Raw genomic sequence first — 19,742 nt, 5'->3', positions numbered from 1 at the left:
GCACAAGTTTTTGCCACAATGGGGGTAATTTTCAAACCTGCCTAAAAGGCCAGATTCATTAAGGTGGTTCTCCCATTTTGTGTCTATGGGGAAAACCCTTACGGGTCGATTTTAAATGGAGCGCGTATGTGCGGGCGGCCCGCAACTCGCACATGCGGGGGGGATTTTACGAAGCAATGCACGGCACGGCGATGCGATTGGGCTTCCCCCAGTTCCCTCCCAGTCTGCTCCAATTAAGGAGCGGACTGGGAGGGAACTTTCCTACACCTAACTCTATCCTTCCTCCCTGTTCCCCTCTCCTCCCTGCCCCCTAAACCTACCCTAACTATCCCTAATTTTTTTATTTTAATACTTAGTGCTCCTCTAGAGCAGAAGTAATCTGCGCTGTCCTGGCCCTCCCCCCACCCCGCTCCTCCCCGCCCAGACCTCACACCCCTCCCCCCAGGCTGCCACTTTTTCCTCGGCCGGCACTTCTGCACGTACTGGGGTTTACACGTGAGGCCAGGCCCGTTGTAAAATGCGCACGGTGCTGCAAGGCCTGGCCATGCACGTAAACCCTGAAATTTATGTGTGTAGCCCTTTTAAAATCCGGGCTTTAGTAAATCAGGTAATAAATTAGGCGGCAAAAATGCTCCTAGGTAACACCAAGTTTCAAAGCAGACTTACACGCAAAAGTAAATTATCCAATCAAATTTACCTGCATAAAATTACAACTGCTAATATGTAAATGGAAAATTTTCAGGAAAATTTACACACATACATTTGGAAATCCAAATGTATGGATGTAAATCCAAACCCATCCTTAACCCCGCCCATGGAGCACCTCTGCTAAATCTGGGTAAATTTATGTGCGAAATGATATACCTGCATAAGTTTTTTATAAGGCCATTTCTGTGAGTAAAACACGGTTTTACCTGCAGAAACGTCTTTAGAAATTACCTTCAATGTGTATGGAGTATGTGAATATTAATAACCTAATTCACAGGCCGATACAGTACAGTGCACTCCGACGGAGCGCACTGTTAACCTGCTCTTGGTTTTCCCTTACCCCTTATTCAGTAAGGGGCGGAAAACGCGCGTCCAACCCGCGGCACCTAATAGCGCCCTCAACATGCAAATGCAGGTTGATGGCCCTATTAGGTATTAACACGCAATACAGAATGTAAAATGTGCAGCCAAGCCGCACATTTTACTTTCAGAAATTAGCGCCTACCCAAAGGTAGGCATTAATTTCTCTCGGCACTTGGAAAGTGCACAGAAAAGCAGTAAAAACTGCTTTTCTGTGCACCCTCCAACTTAATATCATGGCGATATTAAGTCGGAGGTCCCAAAAGTTACAAATAGTTAAAAATTTTAAAAAAAAATTTTTAATGGGCCCGCGGCTCGCTGGTTGAAAACCGGACGCTCAATTTTGCTGGTGTCCAGTTTCCGAACCTGTGGCTGTCAGCGGGTTTGAGAACCGACACTGGCAAAATTGAGCGTCGGCTGTCAAACTCGCTGATAGCCGCCGCTCCTGTCCAAAAAGAGGTGCTAGGGACGCGCTAGTGTCCCTAGCGCCTCTTTTTACCGTGGGCCCTAATTTAAATAAATTAATTTACTGAATCGCGAGCACAGGAGAGTGGCCTGTGCACGCGCTGGGACAGCGGGCACTCGCCCGCTCTCCCGCAATTTTTACTGTATCAGCCTGATTGTGATTTAATGTGCACATATTAAGTCAGTCAGATGGGGGAATTTTTACCTAGTTAGATGGTCAAGTTCTGAAGTTAGCCAGATAAATCTTTTGAAAATCCACCCCATAGTAAAAAGGGAAAATGTAAACAGTTTTGCCTTTCTTTACAGTAGTCTAGTTCTCAGCAGCTTACTCTGCCAGTGCTAGAGGCTCTCTCTGCTCAATACACTAATGAAGCTTTATCAGTGCCAGAAGAGAAGGCAAGAAGCTGGGACAAGTGGGGAGAGTATCTGAAGGAGGAGAACATGGGAGGAAGAGTGCCACTCAGCTCTGCAGATCCCACTGCAAGAGTGCACAATCAATCACACTCATAAAACAGTACGTTTACTTATTTTTCTCAAAAATAACTAGTTGTAGACCTGTTTCATCTTCTGTTTGTGCTATTCCTTTATCGCCTTTATTTTTGTTCCAAGATAGTATATTTTTAAATATTTTGCAAAAATGATGCAGACATTTAGATGTTTCAGAGGTTCGGAAATACAGATAATGTACATTTGGTGTACCTTTGATTTTTAGGGGAGAAATGAAATACATGTTTGATTCTCATTAAAACTTCCAAAATATTATGGGCTTCTTCCTCATCATCCATGCCAGACCGGTTCAGACAAGTGGGTTATGTCTCCTGCCAAAAGATGGAGACAGAGGAAATAGCTCAAAACTGACGTCACTCAGCTCTTCAGTATGTCTCCAGCAGAAGATGCTAATGTGTGGACTGGTGCTGCAGCTAGCTGTAGGCCACTCTTGATAAGATTTTAGGCCCAGTTTCCCGGTGGAGCATAGACTAAGTCCTGGGAGTGCTCCAGGCGACGGTCTTGTTGGACTGATTCTCCCTTGGGAACAGATTCAGTTGGAGTCTGAGTTTCCGCCACCAAGGCGTCAAGCACTGGGTAGGCCCCAGTGACTTTCGTTCCCTTGGTGGGGCAGGAAGCAGGAGACATGCACAGGGCTTCTAGGGCAACAGTCTTCAGGATGATGTCCCTGGTAGAGCAGGTTCCTAGGGCAAAAGTCTTCAGGCTGATTTCCTTGGTCCAGAGGTAGCATAAAAAAATAAAAGGCAGCACCCTGCCACAAGCAAAACTGGGTGGGAAGGCAGCGCTATAGTACATATGAAACAGGGCCTGCTCAGTGTGCTGTCTCGGTAAACACATTTTGTCCTTGCTTGTGCTGCTAGACTTTGATCCAGTTTCAGGTAATCAGATGGACTCAGTAATTAACTGCACATAGTCTGGAACTGTCACAGCTGTGATGAGTTTCTATGATGATAGTTGAGTTTAATGAGGCAAACTGCAACTGTGCTAGAAACTGGAGTTCAAATTACAAATGTTAAGAAACAATGCCTTTCCTAGGAGTTTGTGGATAAAGGATACAGAAGGAGCAGCTAGCTTGCTGAGAGTCTTTTTTAATTGAAAATCCTTCCAAGCAATAAACTGTCCCAGGCTGCTCTGGGTTAAAGGGACAAATTTAAAAAAAAAAAAAAAAAAAGGAAAAACACTGTGAGAAAGAAAAGGCAGAACAGGCAATGTCCAATCAGGAAGTGCAAAATAATCAAACAACAGCTTCAATAACTTATTAATGCAGTATAGAAATTTTACAAATAAATAAATGACTAATAAAAATCTCTTCCTCTTGAGTTTTGTAGGGTAGCATCTCTTTGAGTCTTGTTGTTGAAGACAGACTCCTTGGTGCCTCTGGTAAATTTAAAGGAAAGTGTATTTCTGCACCCAATATGCTCCTTTTTTGGAAGGTAGTGTTTCGCTATTATCGGAACTGGGCTTTTCTCACTTATGAGGGTGAGAAAGTCACCCAGGACAGGGATGGCTATGGCTTCTTCAAATCCTTTGAGATCTTTGTAGGTGACCAGTTTCTTCCTAGATACTGTAGGTCTTTAGTCTATTAATGAGTCCTGTTAAAGTGCAGAGGTTTCTAAAGCATCAATTTCAGGACTAATCGAGGAGAAGAGCACACTGGTCTGCTTCAGCAGGCTCCAGTTCGCAGGTCTCAATGACCCTGCTTAATGAGGGTGAAGAGTTCTTGTAGGCAGAATCGGAATCTGTCTGTCCAGAAGATAATGGCAGGGCAGCATCCTTTCCGCCATGGTTTCCCTGTTATAAGCGTCTCAATATGGACAGGAGGGGAGAAGCTATGCTTTGGATGCAGGAGCTTTGAGAACTATCGTGGCTTCCTCCCGCCCAGGCTAAGTGGAGCTTTGGTACCTCCCACTTGTCTGGACTGGTCTGGCATGGACCATAATGAAAGTGAAATTTAAACTTACCTGTTAATTTCCTTGCTTGTATTCCTGCCATACCAGTCCAGAACTCACTCAAGGAAGCCATTGCATCAAGGGATCCTAGTCTGATAAGGACAGAACTCTAACAGCAAGTACGTTGTTGCCCACACTGAAGGCAGTTACCCTAATTGTGATCTTGGTGTAGGGATTCTTATTCCTGGATTAATAACCATGGAGTGAAGTTTTTTGGCTGTTTCAGGTTTTGGTTGTGATGGTAATTTGGAAACCAAAACAAATAATTGCCTTCGGTTGTCTTAGCTTTGATATCGGATACTGAAGAGCTGAAGGCTGCACCAGATCTTTATAGGGTGTGTGAAGTCAGCTTTGAGCTTTCTTCTTTCTCTCCATCTGCTGGCAGGACATAACCTACTTTTCTGGACTGGTCAGACAGGACTAAAGGAAAGGTAAGCTTAAATTTCACCTTTGTTCTATCAAGAGGAACAACTGTACCATCTCTTCCCAGTATAGTCTATTCAAAATTCAGATGTGTGACTCCCCAGCCACACCCACATACAGTTCAAGCTTCTCTAACTCACCTACAAGTGCATTCAATCTGTAGTTCCTCATTACCTCTCCTCTCTGTCTCTCCCTATACCACTTTTCTCAAACTCAGTTCATCGAGTTTCACTCTTTTCTGTGCCCTTCTCCTCCATTGCTAACTCCTACTTGTACTTTCCACCTTGCTGCGCTGTATTCCTGGAATAGACTTCCTTACTCAGTGTGTCATGCTGCCTCTCTGGTCATATTCAAATCAGCCTAAAAACTCACCTTTTGAAGCTGCTTTTAAATCTGGACCTGAGTTCCCTGATCATAACTTAGTTGGTTTTAACCATTCTTTCAATAATAATAAAATTCCCAAAGCCTCTTATTTGTGTGTCTTGACTAGATTGTAAGCTCCACAGTGAAAGGACTATCTTTTATATGTATCTGTAGAGAACTGCTTCCCAACCTTTTCCTGGAGACACACCTAACTAATCTGGTTTTCAGGATATCCCTGTTGAATATGTATGAGATAGATTTGCATACACTGGAGATGCAGGGTATGCAAATCTATCTCATACATATTCATTGTGGCAATCCTGAAAACCTGACTAGCTAGGAGTGCTTCCATGAGAGGTTAGGAAACACTGCTCTCGTAGCACAGAGATAAGTATACCTGGGAATTCTTCAGATTTAGCTTGGATTCTTGGAATTTGGATCACCTGAAAGCTCTGGGCTTCTGTTTACAGCTCCAGCCACTCCTCTTTCAGGAAGCCTCCAGGGAACAGGAGAGAAAATGGTCAGCCTGGAGAGGGACTGCAATAAACAAAGTGCAGTCTGCAAGCTGTGATTTCAGACTTGGGACTCCCTCAACTGAGGGCAGACTAAGGAAGCGCAAGTCATGGAGCTATGACTTATAGGGAGTGTGGAAGCAGACTGTTGAAGCCAGGGAGAGAGGAATGAGAAGAATTCTGAGGGTCATTCCTGGAAGGGGAAAATGTGGTGTGGGGAAGGTGTGGGAAGAGAGAGAACGTGTGTGTATGGAATCCTTGGTTTCATTACTTGAAGGAGTGAACCAGTCATTCTGGGGAGAGAGATTTAGTGAATAGAAGTTGGGGTTTGAGCTCCCCCATTTGGGAGAAAGTGAAGGGGTGTGTTTGAGCCTTTATAAATCCCTGCCACCATCATAGGCTGTGAATTTTTAATTCAATTTTTTTCTGTGGTGTCCTGTTAAGGGACAGCCTTGTCTGTGCAGTCCTGATTTTTTTTTTTTTTTTTTAGCAGAAGAATTCTGAGGCTCTTCTTCACAGAAACCTGGGTAAAGAGAGTTGGAAACAGTGTCTTAACTCTATTTTTTGGTCCAAAGGTTTGGAGACCTTAATGCTGCTGGAGAAGGAAGTTTTTTCCACCCTTCTTTTCTCTCATTTGTTTCTCCTTTTTCAATAAAAGATTTTGACTGTCTTTACTGAGAACCCTAGGGACTAGGGCTCAGATTATTGTTTATTCTGAGGAACAGGTGCTTTTCATCTAGAAAGAACCTGGGAAGAAGCTGGGTCATCACAGAGGAATGGATTGCCAGAAAGGAGTTATTAAGGTATCATTCAAAAATATTCACTACTGACCTAGGTGTGCTACACTTGAGTAGAAAGTGCTAACTTGGTTCTGTAAGAAGAAGATCTATGAAAATAGAGAAGACTTCAGAAGAGGTATGAATATTGGGACTTCTCATTCTGTTAAGTAATTGGGACTGTCAATCTGACAATTACACAGCAGGAAGAATCTGCTATAAATTTTGGAAAACTAGGAGAAGGTTTCCATGTTCTTAAAGTTGACTTATTGGAAAGGTGAAGGAGTGAAATCAAGAAGGAATTGGCTATTGCAAAATCTAAAGACTTGTACTGGAAGAGTACAGTCACATTTATTAATGTCAATCTATAAATCAATTGGATTTAACATCAAAGAGCTGTAAAGAACTTTTCATCCATCTTATCAACTATCAGTAAAGTTAAGTTGAAATCACTTTACTTCCAGCATGATTAGTGCTCTATAGCAGTGGTTCTCAACCGGTGTGTCGCCTGCTGACCTAGCTGCTTCCCCTACCCGAGCAAAACAGTTCCTACTCCCGGGCTTAAAACGCTGAAAGCCCGGGCGGAACGCAGCAGGAGAGCAGGAGTCAGCGGCACCGGCATGCTCTCTTCTTCCCCCCCCCCCCCGTGGCTGGGAAGAGGAAGTGTTGAGCAGCGGGTGCGTGCGCGGGAAGAAGAGACCTTTCTAGTGCGCTCGGCATCAGCCCGAAGAAAAGAAGAGAGGCGCGGTCTGAAGAATGAGCAGCGCAGTTCAGAGAAAAATGAAGAATGTCGTCAACCCCCGCGGCCGATGGGACTCCTTGCTCCGCGAGGGCTGAAAATGAAGTAGATTGCTGCTGCCTTTAGGGTTAGACGTGGAGGAGGCTGCTGCTGCCGCTAGTTCGGGGGAGGGGGGAGAGTGAGTGAATGAGCAAGCATGTGTGTTTGAGATCCTGTGTGTGTGTGTGTGAGTGAGATAGCATGTATGTGAATGATTGAGGCCTGTATATGTGAAAGAGAGTATGTGTGTGATTGAGAGCTGTTTAGGTGAGGGAGCATGTATGTGATTGAGAGCATGTGTGAAAGTGAGAGAAAGACAGCCTGTGTGTCTGTGTGTGATTGAGAGCTAGTTTAGGTGAGGGAGCATGTAAGTATGTGATTGAGAACCTGTGTGTAAATGAGAGAAAGAGAGAGCATGTTTGTAAGCATATGAATGAGAGTCTGTGTGTGAGAGAAAAAGACAGCATGTGTGTAAATGTGTAATTAAGAGCCTATATAAGTGAGAGAGAAAAAGCATGTGTATATGTGAGTGACTGAGAGCCAGTGTATGAGAGAGAGAGAGAGGGAGAGGAGAAAGTTGCAAACAAACCATCTCTCCTCCTGCTAATTCAAAACAATCTTAGGGCACCTGGATATGAAACGTTCCCAGGTATGCAGAGCAAAACATTTTTTGTATCCTTATTATTTTTCATTACTGGGTCTTTGTGTCTGCTATTTTAAAATATTTTATTGGTATCTAGAAATTTTTGATATGAGTTTTTAATTATTGGATATTCCATTCATCCACTGTTTTGAAATAATCTGTTTTTTTAGTTAGTATGGTTTTACTGCTACTGATTTTATATTTCTTGATTAGTTTTATAAGGATGGGTGATGTCTCTTTTTTTCCTTTGTTGCACTGCATACAGAGACTCTGGCTTGTTGTGGTTTCCAATTCAGTTTTTGTCTGCATGCTTCTAGTTATGCGTTTTGGTCTCTTCTTTGTTAGGTGAGGGTCAGCACATGTGATTCAGGTGAGGTTCTCTTCTGGCGTACAGTTTCTGTATAAGGCTCTATAGCAGCCTGACTTGGTCCGTTTTCCTAATAGGAGATGTACTGTCTTAAGGCCTGGTGTAATATTTTCAGTGTTGCCTTTTTTTAGGTAAGGTGGTTACTGTTAAGTGCTGGAAATTGGTGCTGTTTTGGTGTGGGATGTTTACCGTTTATGCAATTTCTCTTCAGATACAATATGTATCTTTTCCTTGTGTCATTCTTAACAATAAAAATAATACTGGACCTTTAATTTTTATTTCCGCCGTGAACTGTAATGAGCAGTGTATCACACATTTGAGCATGGTCTGTTAGGTGTATCACGATGAGAAAAAGGTTGAGAACTATTTTAATTGTTCAATTGTTTGATGTAATTTTCTAATCTTGGTTCTGTGTAAACCGAAGTGGTATGTACTAGTACATGAACTCCGGTATAGAAAAGCCCTTAAATAAATAAATAAAACTACTGCTCTCTAGACTGTTGGAGATTATCAATGCTATTTAAAATGATTTAAGGGCAGTATAATTGCTCAACAACACAAAAGAGCCTTGAAGTTAAGTGTCTCCACACAGGGAGACGTGGACACTCAGATTTACTGAACACCTTGGAAAACTTTGCAGATAGAGTCTGAACTATTTCTATATGCCCTTGGGTCCATTATCTGGGTTTTCCCACCCAAGGGTAACAGGTGGATTAGTGGGGGAGTGGTGGAAGAGAGAAACCTGATATGCATTTGCCTTCCACTAATCAACGGTATACTTTCACAACACAAAGACAGTTTAACAATATATATCATACATCTCATAAATCAAAAAATAAAAAGTGATATAATCATTCATATTTAATCAAAAATCAATAATTAATCCATACAAAAAATGTTACAAAACAATTACAGAAAGCCTATAGAATACAATAATCATGTACAAGGTAACACCCACCCAATATATTTTTTAAAAAACACACTATTCACACACATCCATATATTTAAAATCATCAAATCCAAAAGCACCAATATCTCCCAACATATTTCGCTATCCTCAGGGGAGTCCACAATATTGTAACTTGAAGAATTGAGTTATCCTTAGGGGTATATAACCCCTTCCTGTATTCTATTCACAATGCCGATCCACTTCTCCAAACATCACAGATACATAAGAACATGCTATACTGGGTCAGACCAAGGGTCCATCAAGCCCAGCATACTGTTTCCAACAGTGGCCAATCCAGGCCATAAGAACCTGGAAAGTACCCAAAAACTAAGTCTATTCCATGTTACTGTTGCTAGTAATAGCAGTAGCTATTTTCTAAGTCAACTTAATTAATAGCAGGTAATGGACTTCTCCTCCAAGAACTTATTCAATCCTTTTTTAAATACATGACTTTTTAAAAAAATCTAAACAAACATATATACAACAAGATACCAAATGAATATACAGAAAATAAAAAGAAAAAAAGAAAAACAAACCTTGAAACACAGAAACTACATGTATATATGTGTAGGGAGTAAAGTTGAGCAGCATCCTCAGCATCTTATCAGCAAAATATATCTGCACAAAAAATCAAGAAAAAAACAAATTAAAAAAATTAAAATTAGAAAAATATTTCAAACATTCAGAAAACGGAAGAAGTTGAAACTTACCAAAGATCTTTAGGTAGAACAGGTAATGTGGCCAAATCAACTACAAAGAAATCGCCAAGGCACTTATACAGCCAGTATCCAATCAGATTATATATAGTATGCCAAAGCCAATCTTTTCATTTAGGCCATCTGGGATTATAGTTTTCAAATTGAAAATTCAACGTTGTTCGGCCCATAGTAACATTTTGTGGGTATTTCCTCCCCGTCTGTTAACTAATTGTTGAAGTACAAAAAAATGGAGGTCATCAACAGAGTGTTGATATCGCTGCCAATGCTCAGAAAGTGGAGCATTTGGCAATGGAATTATGAATCCTGCTACAGTGCTCCATAATTTGTGTATGTTTGAAATATGTTTGGAATTTGAATTTTTTGAATTTGGTTATTTCTTGATTTTTTGTGCAGATATATTTTGTTGATAAGACGCTGAGGATGCTGCTCTCCTTTACTCCCTACACATATATACATGCAGTTTCTGTGTTTCAAGGTTTGCATTTATTTATTTTTTTATTTTCTGTATATTCATTTGGTATCTTGTATATATGTTTGTTTAGATTGGAAAAAAAAAAGTCATGTATATGTGATGTTTGGAGAAGTGGATTGGCATTGTGAATAGAATACGGGAAGGGGTTATATATCGCTAAGGATAACTCAATTCTTCAAGTTACAATATTGTGGACTCCCTTGAAAAGCTTTCGATAGCGAAACATGTTGGGAGACATTTGGTGCTTTTGGATTTGATGATTTTAAATGTATGGATGTGTGTGAATGGTATTGTGTTTTTTAAAAAATATATTGGGTGGGTGTTACCTTGTACATTATTATATTCTATAGGCTTTTTGTAATTTTTTTGTAACTTTTTTTGTATGAATAAATTATTGATTTTTGGTTAAATATGAATAATTATATCACTTTTTATTTTTGGTTCCACTAATCAACAGCAACTTCTTATGAATTCAAAAGTTCATAAGAACAAGCCATACTGGGTCAGACTGAGAGTCCATGAAGCCCAGTATGCGGTTTCCAACAGTGGCCAATCCAGGTCGCAGGTATTTGGCAAGATCCCAAACATTAAGTAGATCCCATGCTGCTAGCGCACATTAATAAACAGTGGCTATTCCCTAAGTCTACTTGGTCAATAACAGTTTATGGATGTCTCCTCCATGAACTTTTTTTCAACCCAGTTAACTGCCTTAATCATGTCCTCAGGCAATGAATTCCGAAGAAAACTGTGCAATGATTGAAAAAGGGAAATTTGATTCAGACAACAGCCAATGCTGGGCTCAGACTTTTACAGTCTGTGATATGAAGACATTAGGGAAAAAGCACAGAAAACTGCTTCTAAAACTAAGTCCAAATGCAAAGTTCGTTCAAGCAGCATTGTCTGAATTATCAAGAGGGCTGCTCATCCTGTAAAAATGTTGCTAGCAGTAATTTTGTATGGGTTTGATAGTTGCTTGATGTTGATTGTAAATATTACCACCCTTAATAAGGCTTGGGAGTAACCTGCATGGAGCGGCAGTTACCACCCTTAACAGAATGATGGGGGTAACCTGCATGGAGAGGCAAAGTTACTACCATAAAAAACTTGCTAGACAGACTGTATGGTCCATTTAGTCTTTTCCTGCCTTCATTACTATGTTGTTGATGTACAATATGTACCGTTGTGATCTTTATTTGGAACGACGGTAAATAAAATGGCTAAATAAATAAATGTTACTATGTAAGAATTTTCTCTGATTTGTTTTGAGCATGTCCCCTAGTCTTTGTATTTTTTTTAAGAGTAAATAACCAATTTACATTTACTCATTCTATTCTACTCATGATTTTAGAGACATACCTCCCCCAAGCTAAACCGCCCTAACCTCTTTAGCCTTTCCATCCTATTTTATCATTTTGGTTGTCCCTCTTTGTACCTTTTCCAATGCAACTATATCCCAGATATGGAGATAAATAGTAGTTGTATTAATCAGGTCTGGCACTCACATGACCTCTACCATTGACGTGTTGCTAACAGAGATCACCGTGCAAAGGTTAATAAGAAATCTTTGCACATGTGGAGCTATCGGAATCCTGACACTAGTGGAGTTATTTATGAAACAGCGAAAACACACAACCGTTAACCTTCTAATATCAGGTTTTCGTTTTCCTGTGTGGGTGAATTTGTCAAACGATAAACTAGTGCAGGAAAACATGAAACTTACTCAAATAAGTGCGAAAAAAATCTGAAGCACTCTGGCAAGCCAACATGTCAACCGGATCTCGGTCTTTGTAAATTTACAATGGACAAAGTAAAATACAGCATTTGTTTTTGATTCACTGTTTGTTTTTTTTTAATAGAAAACTTATTAACCTGATTGGGATAGAAGACCTCACACGGTAACATCTCCGTGTTTTGGTGCGGATGTTCTGCAGGAATCTAGTAATAAAGCTGTTACAAAGTGACCTTGAGGGAGGTCCCCCCTTCCTGCATCCGGGAGCTGGTTATAATCGCGGAATTGCGCGTGCGTGCTGTGCTTTAGTCAGCTCGACCTCTGCCTCCGGTAAGTGTACGGACGGTCTGGGCCCAGTTTCTTAATCTCTCTTCATCTAGTCTGTAGGAAGTGCCATCCGTAGTGGGGTGGTTTCGGGGCGTGAATCCGGCTGTTGTGTTGATTGCAATGATTTTTCCGTCCTGCGGAAAGGGCTTGTCTTTCTGATGCGTTCTGCTTTTGACCTTAAGCTTCCTCCTTCCTTTCTGCAGAGAGGGTAACACCGGGTTTTCGAGCTGACTCCTTGCCGAGGGGTACACACACACCTTTTCTATAAGATGTATGCCTGCGCGAAATTCGTCTCCACCCCCTCCCTGGTAAGTGGACCTTAGAGACCATAGTATGAGAGGGAAAATCTGGTGCTTTTTTTTTTTTGTTCCTTTCCTTAATATCATTAGCTCGGGCCTACTGGCAGTATGTGGGATCATCCTTGTAGGTCAAATTAATTCAATGAGAAATTTCATCCTCTTATGGTGCGGGGCTTGGGACACAGTATAATAAATGCAAAACACAAAATTTAATTTGGTACTTCCATTTGATATGTTCTACCCTTTTTTTTTTTTTTTTTTCCCCTTCATTCTTGGTATGACCTTAATAGACTTTTATCCCAAGGGCATACATGGTCTGTACTTGACGTGCTTATATTAAATATGTAATTGCTGTAATTTGAGCTTTGTTTAGTATGTAATTTGTTTATGCTTTTTGAATTTAAAATCTTTTTTTTTGTTCTACAAAAGCAAGTTTTACACCAGAATGATGTATACTGTAGTATTTGTCTTTCATACTGCTTCCTTTTCAAATAATATTTCACAAAAACGATGGCTGTATTTTATTTTGGGTGATATGAGTCAAATTCTAGTATTAACCTTTGATCAAGCAGAATGCAAGCTCAAATATAATCCATTATGCTGTCATTCAATTGCTGTGACCTCTCGAGCTACCTATCTACCTACCTTTTTTTTTAACCTTTATATCTTAAATGTAAGTAGTTTTGATTTCTAATTATGCCACTTAAATCTGTAATGGTCATACATGTCTAATAATTTTATGGCCCTGGTATTTTTTTAATATTAAGAACCAATAAGTAGATGTTTGTAAACCATATGCTGTCCAGGAAGATTGTCAGCTGAATTATGTTCTCTGTAGAAGAACCATGCTATTTGGAAAAGGAAGTTATTAAAATTTAGAGAATGCTTGTTTTTGTCTTTATAGACCTGTCTGCATTTTGGTCCATAACTTTATATTACTACCATTTAAAAATAATGCTCATGTTTGTGCCCACAGAAGAGATTTATTATAAAAAAATATATATTTTAATGGGGAACGGTAATAATCTATCAATCTGTTTTGGTGCAGCAAAAAATAGCACTTATTTCTTCCTCCCTCCTTGACCTTTTTCAACAGATCCGTGCTGGGTCCAGAGCTTTGTACAGACCAATTTCTGCATCATTGTTGTCTTCGCCAGAGGTCAGGATTGGAGAGGTAATTGTAATGCAACAACTGAACATCTTTTGTTTGTAACTTCCAAGATTAGCACTTAAGAGCTTAGTTTATTTCCTAGCAGAAATGGATATATTTAAATGTGACAGTTGTTGCTTGTACTGCATTGTCCATTAGAGATCAGTTTGATAAACTTTAATACAGAATTGTTCTTTCCACTTTGATTTCTTACAACAATCTGTTGGCCCATCCAAGGGCATTAGTTAAACTATATGACCATTTGATCTGTCAGTCCAAGGACATTTGTCTAAATACGGATTCTGACTTAGTCAGTGGTTTAAAAAAAAAAAAATCAGATTTTTTTAATAGATAATCCTAACATTTTTTATAAAACTACACTTAAAATTCAGGTAAAACAAACATTGTGGGGTAGATTTTAAAACCCCTGCGCATGTAAATCCTCCCGGATTTATGCGCGCAGGGCACTCGCGTGCTGGCGCACCTATTTTGCTTAGGGCCGCCGGGACGCGCGTAAGTCCCGGGGCTTCGTAAGATGGGCGGGTCCGGGGGCGGGCCAGGAGAGTGGTCCCGAGTCCCCCAGCACTGCGGCCTGTGCTGGGGCAGCAGGCGTAACTTGCCCAACAAAGGTGGGGGGGGGAGATTTAGGTAGGGCGGGGGGGTGGGGTAGATAGGGGAAGGTGGGGGGGACGCAGAGGGAACGGAGGCAGGCTGCGCGGCTCGGTGCGCGCAGGCTGCCGATTTTTGCGCAGCCTTGAGCGCGCTGACCCCAGATTTTATAAGATACGCGCATATCTTATAAAATCTGGTGTACTTTTGTTTGCGCGCGCATATGTTTTGAAGATCTACCTCAGCGTGTCTCAAAGGTTGGTTATTAAGTAGGTGCCCACATATTTGAATAAACTAACTTGTGATTAATGGGGCATGATTTATTTATTTTTTGTCATAGTCATTGGAGATAGCTATTCTGATTGTAAAAAAAGGTTTTTTTTTTGTTTTAACATTTTTTTCTAGGGTAACACAGCATTTCTTGGTGGGTCTACGAACAATCTTCAAGTAGCACTAAGGTCATTCCAAACCAGTGCTGTCAGCAGGGACATTGACACTGCTGCCAAATTTATTGGTGCAGGTGCAGCCACAGTTGGTGTGGCTGGTTCTGGTGCTGGTATTGGAACAGTTTTTGGCAGTCTTATCATCGGCTATGCCAGGTATGGTTTTTCTCCTGTTTTATCTAAATGGAACAGGACATTTGATTATACTGTGCTTCAAAATTTCTCTCAAACAAAAATTGTATTTCAGGCTTGGTGAATATTAAATTAAAAGTACAATAGCTTTTAATTATTGGAGCAGTCTTATAGTATTCACTGTCTTTTAAATACACAATGATAATTTGGGGTAGCAGGTTGCTGATTTCAATCACCACTGTGCTACTGTCCTGTGTGAATTGGTTTCAAATATTGCTACAGAATGGAGCACACCAAGAAGGCAAATAAGACGTTCAAAGCTGTTAAAGGAAAAAATGTTTAGTAAAATGTAAGCTTTTTACTTTAGGCACGATTGACAACTTGATATCTCACTTTTTGTATTGTGGATCCTTTAAAATTTAAGTTCAATAACTTTTAATGAATTTTTTTTTTCATGGACAAATTAGTGTTTAGAACAGCTACCATTCACTTCTTTTGGATTGTTGATACTTGGTCTACATCTCATCTTTTTAGGTAGGCAAATATATAGATAGATAAAATAGGGGGCACAATAAAAAGAAAATGGGGGGGGGGGGGGGTAAACCCAGAAGCTTTCTTTTCAGAGGGTAGCTTCATAAAGAAGACAATTAGGAAAAGCCCTAAGACAAAATTAATGAAATTGACTAAACTTAACTTTTGTGACCATAAGATCCTGTGCCATCTTAACTCATCTAGCATTCTAAACCACCTCCTCTTAACTTCTATTAGAGAGAAGCTGCTTTTCACAGCCATGTCCTATCTATTGTAACTCAGGGTGTTTGGTTCACCATGGTCTTGATGGGTGGGGAAAATTGTAAAATAGTGTCAAAGTGTGGATATAATGGAATTAAGGTTAATTTCAATATTGTCTGTTTGGTAAAATGGAAATTTGAAAATCTGGTATGTAACAAAGATATGAAAATGGTTAGCCTAAATTTGCTGAGCCTGCTTGTTAAACTGTTTTGTTACTTTGACCTTTATAAGTTTGCTGCATCTTTATTTTTCAAAGTTTTTGTGTGGGATTTTTTTTCCACCTTCTCATTTCACAAATTTGCTTTTAAAATTTTTTGATTTTCATAATCTTCCTACTGCCTCTTCCAGTGCCCTGGATGTATCCAGGATAGTTACATACCACAATAGATGTTGGTTCTGATATTTTATTTTATGCTGAATAGAAAATGTATTCATTATAGTTGGGTCTGTTAACCTACTCTTGTGGAGAATTGATTTCAGCTTCCACTGTACCAGAGTTTCATTTTTCATGCTTTCCAACAAGTGAGCTCAAGTGTGATACAGCAGGTTGATTGTTTTTATTAGTACACAAAATAAGCTTCAGCAGATCAGTGTTAACCACTCTTATCACAAATAAGTAAACATGCACAGAAATCATCAGTGTCAAAATGCACCAAAACATAATAGGACAGGGGGAGTGCATTGGAGAGGTACTACAGTGTAAAAAGTAAAATAAGGAAACCATATAGTTTTACTTTGATAGCTTGATTGGGTTATATGTCTCCAGTGAGCTCTTTTAAGTTCAATATCCTGCTGTGTATTAAGGATCTAGGAGTATTGCTTGAGAAATGGGCCTGCTTAGGTTTGTGGCCCCAAAAGCTGTCTCTAAAAAGCCAAGTTAAATAGTTTTTGAAAACTAGCAAATTTGGGACAGGTGTGATGAGTGGTAGTGGTCCTAGGGATTGGGATGGAACCAGAGAAGGTTATCTGTCTGGTTGTGAGAAAGTTCTTCAGATATTGGCACTTATAGAATTAGGGAGCTGAAGGGCATACGTAGAGTGAGTAGGCAACTGAGGTCAGGCAGCTTGCTGTGCTTTTGAGGCCAAAAGCTCAGAATAAAGATTTTGAATTGAACACTGTAGAGTATTTGGAATAGGAGTACTGCTTATAACTTGTGCCGTCAGCTTTGGTCAAACAGTAGCATTCTGGTACAAACTTAGGCCTTAGTAAAGCAGGCCCTTTCTCCCATTCCATGTCTATGGGGAAAAATGCTTAGAAAATGAGACACTTAGATTGTAAGCCCTCCAGGGATAGGGAAATACCTACAGTACCTGAATATAATCCACTTTGAAGTGTTGAAAAGCAGAATATAAAAAAACCTATACATTCTGTGAATTGTAGTTGCCACTTGAGTGTTTGGGGTTTCTTTGAATTCCAATGTACCATAGAACTCTTCCTTCTTCCCATCTCCTCAGTTACTGTAAGTTTGTATTTTACTGTTTCCTATTTGTAGAAATGTTACCCACATGTACTCAACTTTTTTTTTTTTTCTTTCTTTCTAGAAACCCATCGCTGAAGCAGCAGTTGTTCTCATATGCTATCCTGGGATTTGCCTTATCTGAAGCTATGGGTCTGTTTTGTTTGATGGTTGCTTTCTTGATCTTATTTGCCATGTGAAAATGTGCTGCTCAAACATAGGCATTCTAAAACAAATGTAATTCTACATATTTTACTGTGGATCCCAAAAATTGTTGTGGAAATGTACATTTCCAAAGTTGTTTAATTAAAAATGGTAACAAAACTTTGTTGTACTGTGTGTTGATATGAATTGTATCAAACGCTTTACTCATATCCCACTTTAAATATTGTCTGCCATAAGCATAAGTAAACAACTTCACACTTTTTTTTGTTAAATGCTTACAAAGTAGGTTAATTTTGAAAAGTAACATTACATATTTGTAAAGGCTATAACACAAAAGGGTTGTATGCTGTCTTGATATCTATCTTTAACCTACTAATATTTAAAATCTATTCTGCTGCTGAAGTGTGGCGCTTTTGCTCATACTACTCATGTAGAAGTACTGAGAAGTCTTGAGTATTTAGCTAATGTCCAGATCCTTTCTAATACCTGTCATTGTATATATTTAACAGTCCATAGATGTGTAAGATTTTTGTATTGTGTATGACTTTTGCATTGCTCCTAGCACAACAACCAGTTTTAATCCTTGCAGCTTTCCAAGTACTATCTCCTTTTTGTTACAGGGGACTAGCTTTATAAATATGCTTATGCTGATTAGCAGTGCTTCAAACTATGCACACTAGTACCTTTTTTTTGTTTAATGTAAAACAAGTCAGGGAGAGCAAACTTCAGGGAAGGTGGCTTTTAAAAATCCTGAAGAGGGGCATACTGGCTGACTAATTAGGGACTTAAAAATGGTTCTGCTGTCTAATTTCATTTTTGTGGAGGCACTGCAAGCTCAGCCAGAAGGGAGCTACCAGAAAGTAGTAATGGCATTGTAAGCCTGTCATGGCTTACCCATGTATCTTTTGGTAGGCTGTGGAGAAGAGCTGTTTCTGCTGTGGCAGGTGCTTTACTGGGCTACAGAACTGGAGCTGGGCACAGCCATAGCAGTGTTCCACAATGCAGGCAGACCCAACACAGGCCTCAGCCTGAGCTGGGTCCCTATCCAGGGGCAGAGCTCATAGGTGTTGCCCACTGGGCCAAAAGAAAGGGGGAAGGGAACAGGCAAAGAGACCAGAGATATAGCTCCATGGTGAGACCGCACCTTGAATACTGTGTACAATTCTGGTCGCCGCATCTCAAAACAAGATATAAGAACATGCCATACTGGGTCAGACCAAGGGTCCATCAAGCCCAGCATCCTGTTTCCAACAGTGGCCAATCCAGGCCATAAGAACCTGGCAAGTACCCAAAAACTAAGTCTATTCCATGTAACCATTGCTAATGGCAGTGGCTATTCTCTAAGTGAACTTAATAGCAGGTAATGGACTTCTCTTCCAAGAACTTATCCAATCCTTTTTTAAACACAGCTATACTAACTGCACTAACCACATCCTCTGGCAACAAATTCCAGAGTTTAATTGTGATGGAGAAGGTACAGAGAAGAGCGACCAAAATAAGGGGAATGGAACAGCTCCCCTATGAGGAAAGAAGTTAGGGCTGTTCAGCTTGAAGAGAGAACTGAGGGGGGATATGATAGAGGTGTTTAAAATCATGAGAAGTCTAGAAAGGGTAGATGTGAATTGGTTATTTACTCTTTCGGATAATAGAAGGACTAGGGGGCACTCCATGATGTTAGCATGTGGCACATTTAAAACTAATCGGGGAGAGTTCTTTTTTACTCAATGCACAATTAAACTCTGGAATTTGTTGCCAGAAGATGTGGTTAGTGCAGTTAGTATAGCTGTGTGTAAAAAAGGATTGGATAAGTTCTTGGAGGAGAAGTCCATTACCTGCTATTAATTAAGTTGACTTAGAAAATAGCCACTGCTATTACTAGCAATGGTAACATGGAATAGACTTAGTTTTTTGGTACTTGTCAGGTTTTGATGGCCTGGATTGGCCACTGTTGGAAACAGGATGCTGGGCTTGATGGACCCTTGGTCTGACCCTGTATGGCATGTTCTTAAGGGAGAATAAAGATAAACTATAAAAATTAAATAAGCAAATCAAAACATGAGTAAATTATAAAAATGGAGAAACCTGTAGTGCAAAAAATAGACTGCTCCAAGCCAGCCCCATCTGGCCAATGGGAGGAGTAGTCAGAGGGCCAGTTCTTTGTCCTAACAGGAAAGGCATTGGTAGTCCTCCCTTAGCCTGCTCAAGAGCTGCAGTGCTCCTGAATGTTCCATACTGGTTACAAGTTGAATGCTTCACCTTTTATGGGGAGCAGGAAAGAAAAAGGCAGCACCAAGCCCTGCCTATAGACTCTGCCCTTCCTTCTCTGCAAAGCTGGCAAGTGCAAGCCTGACTTCCTCTGTTTGGCAGCTTCAAACCACCATGACCCGCTGGCAGCAGCATATAAATAGGGGACACAAGTGTATGCACTGGGGTGCCAAGCACACAGCTATTAATCAAGTTTACTTAGGGAATAGCCACTGCTATTAATTGCATCAGAAGCATGGGATCTTCTTGGTGTTTGGATAATTGCCAGGTTCTTGTGGCCTGGTTTTGGCCTCTGTTGGAAACAGGATGCTGGGCTTGATGGACCCTTGGTCTGACCCAGCATGGCAATTTCTTAAGTTCGATAACAGGCTTGTTTTGTAAGAA

At 40.3% G+C, this 19,742-nt stretch overlaps 1 protein-coding gene and 1 long non-coding RNA gene across 3 annotated transcripts in view; one reads left to right on the top strand and one right to left on the bottom strand.

Annotated features, from left to right (window-relative positions):
- The window catches only part of LOC115093697, an 83,393-nt gene extending 71,463 nt beyond the window's left edge, over positions 1-11,930 (bottom strand). The window contains exons 1-2 of the long non-coding RNA XR_003857382.1: positions 11,861-11,930; positions 9,337-9,418 (exon numbers count right to left, since the gene is read on the bottom strand). This is a non-coding gene — a long non-coding RNA (uncharacterized LOC115093697). The remainder of the gene's footprint in view (positions 1-9,336; positions 9,419-11,860) is intronic.
- ATP5MC3 (ATP synthase membrane subunit c locus 3) lies at positions 11,910-17,256 on the top strand. Of its 2 annotated transcripts, XR_003857381.1 has the most exons (6): positions 11,910-12,050; positions 12,251-12,355; positions 13,443-13,520; positions 14,511-14,704; positions 15,148-15,214; positions 17,014-17,256. XR_003857381.1 is itself a non-coding variant. In XM_029605839.1 (5 exons), the coding sequence occupies exons 2-5, from the start codon at positions 12,317-12,319 to the stop codon at positions 17,126-17,128; spliced, it is 426 nt and encodes a 141-aa protein (XP_029461699.1). In that variant the 5' UTR covers positions 11,910-12,050; positions 12,251-12,316; the 3' UTR covers positions 17,129-17,256. The 2 variants fall into 2 exon arrangements, 1 of the variants encoding a protein (XP_029461699.1); XM_029605839.1 differs by lacking the exon at positions 15,148-15,214.
- Positions 17,257-19,742: the final 2,486 nt, after the last annotated feature.

The sequence above is a fragment of the Rhinatrema bivittatum genome, chromosome 6, assembly GCF_901001135.1.
Source record: "Rhinatrema bivittatum chromosome 6, aRhiBiv1.1, whole genome shotgun sequence".
In the NCBI taxonomy this organism is placed as follows: Eukaryota; Metazoa; Chordata; class Amphibia; order Gymnophiona; family Rhinatrematidae; genus Rhinatrema; species Rhinatrema bivittatum.
This window is presented reverse-complemented; position numbering and strand designations above follow the sequence as displayed.

Coding starts and splice junctions, on each gene's coding strand:
- ATP5MC3 (XM_029605839.1), top strand. CDS start 12,317: ATGTATGCCTGCGCGAAATTCGTCTCCACCCCCTCCCTG. Junction 12,356..13,442: donor TCGTCTCCACCCCCTCCCTG/GTAAGTGGACCT, acceptor CTTTTTCAACAG/ATCCGTGCTGGGTCCAGAGC. Junction 13,521..14,510: donor CAGAGGTCAGGATTGGAGAG/GTAATTGTAATG, acceptor ATTTTTTTCTAG/GGTAACACAGCATTTCTTGG.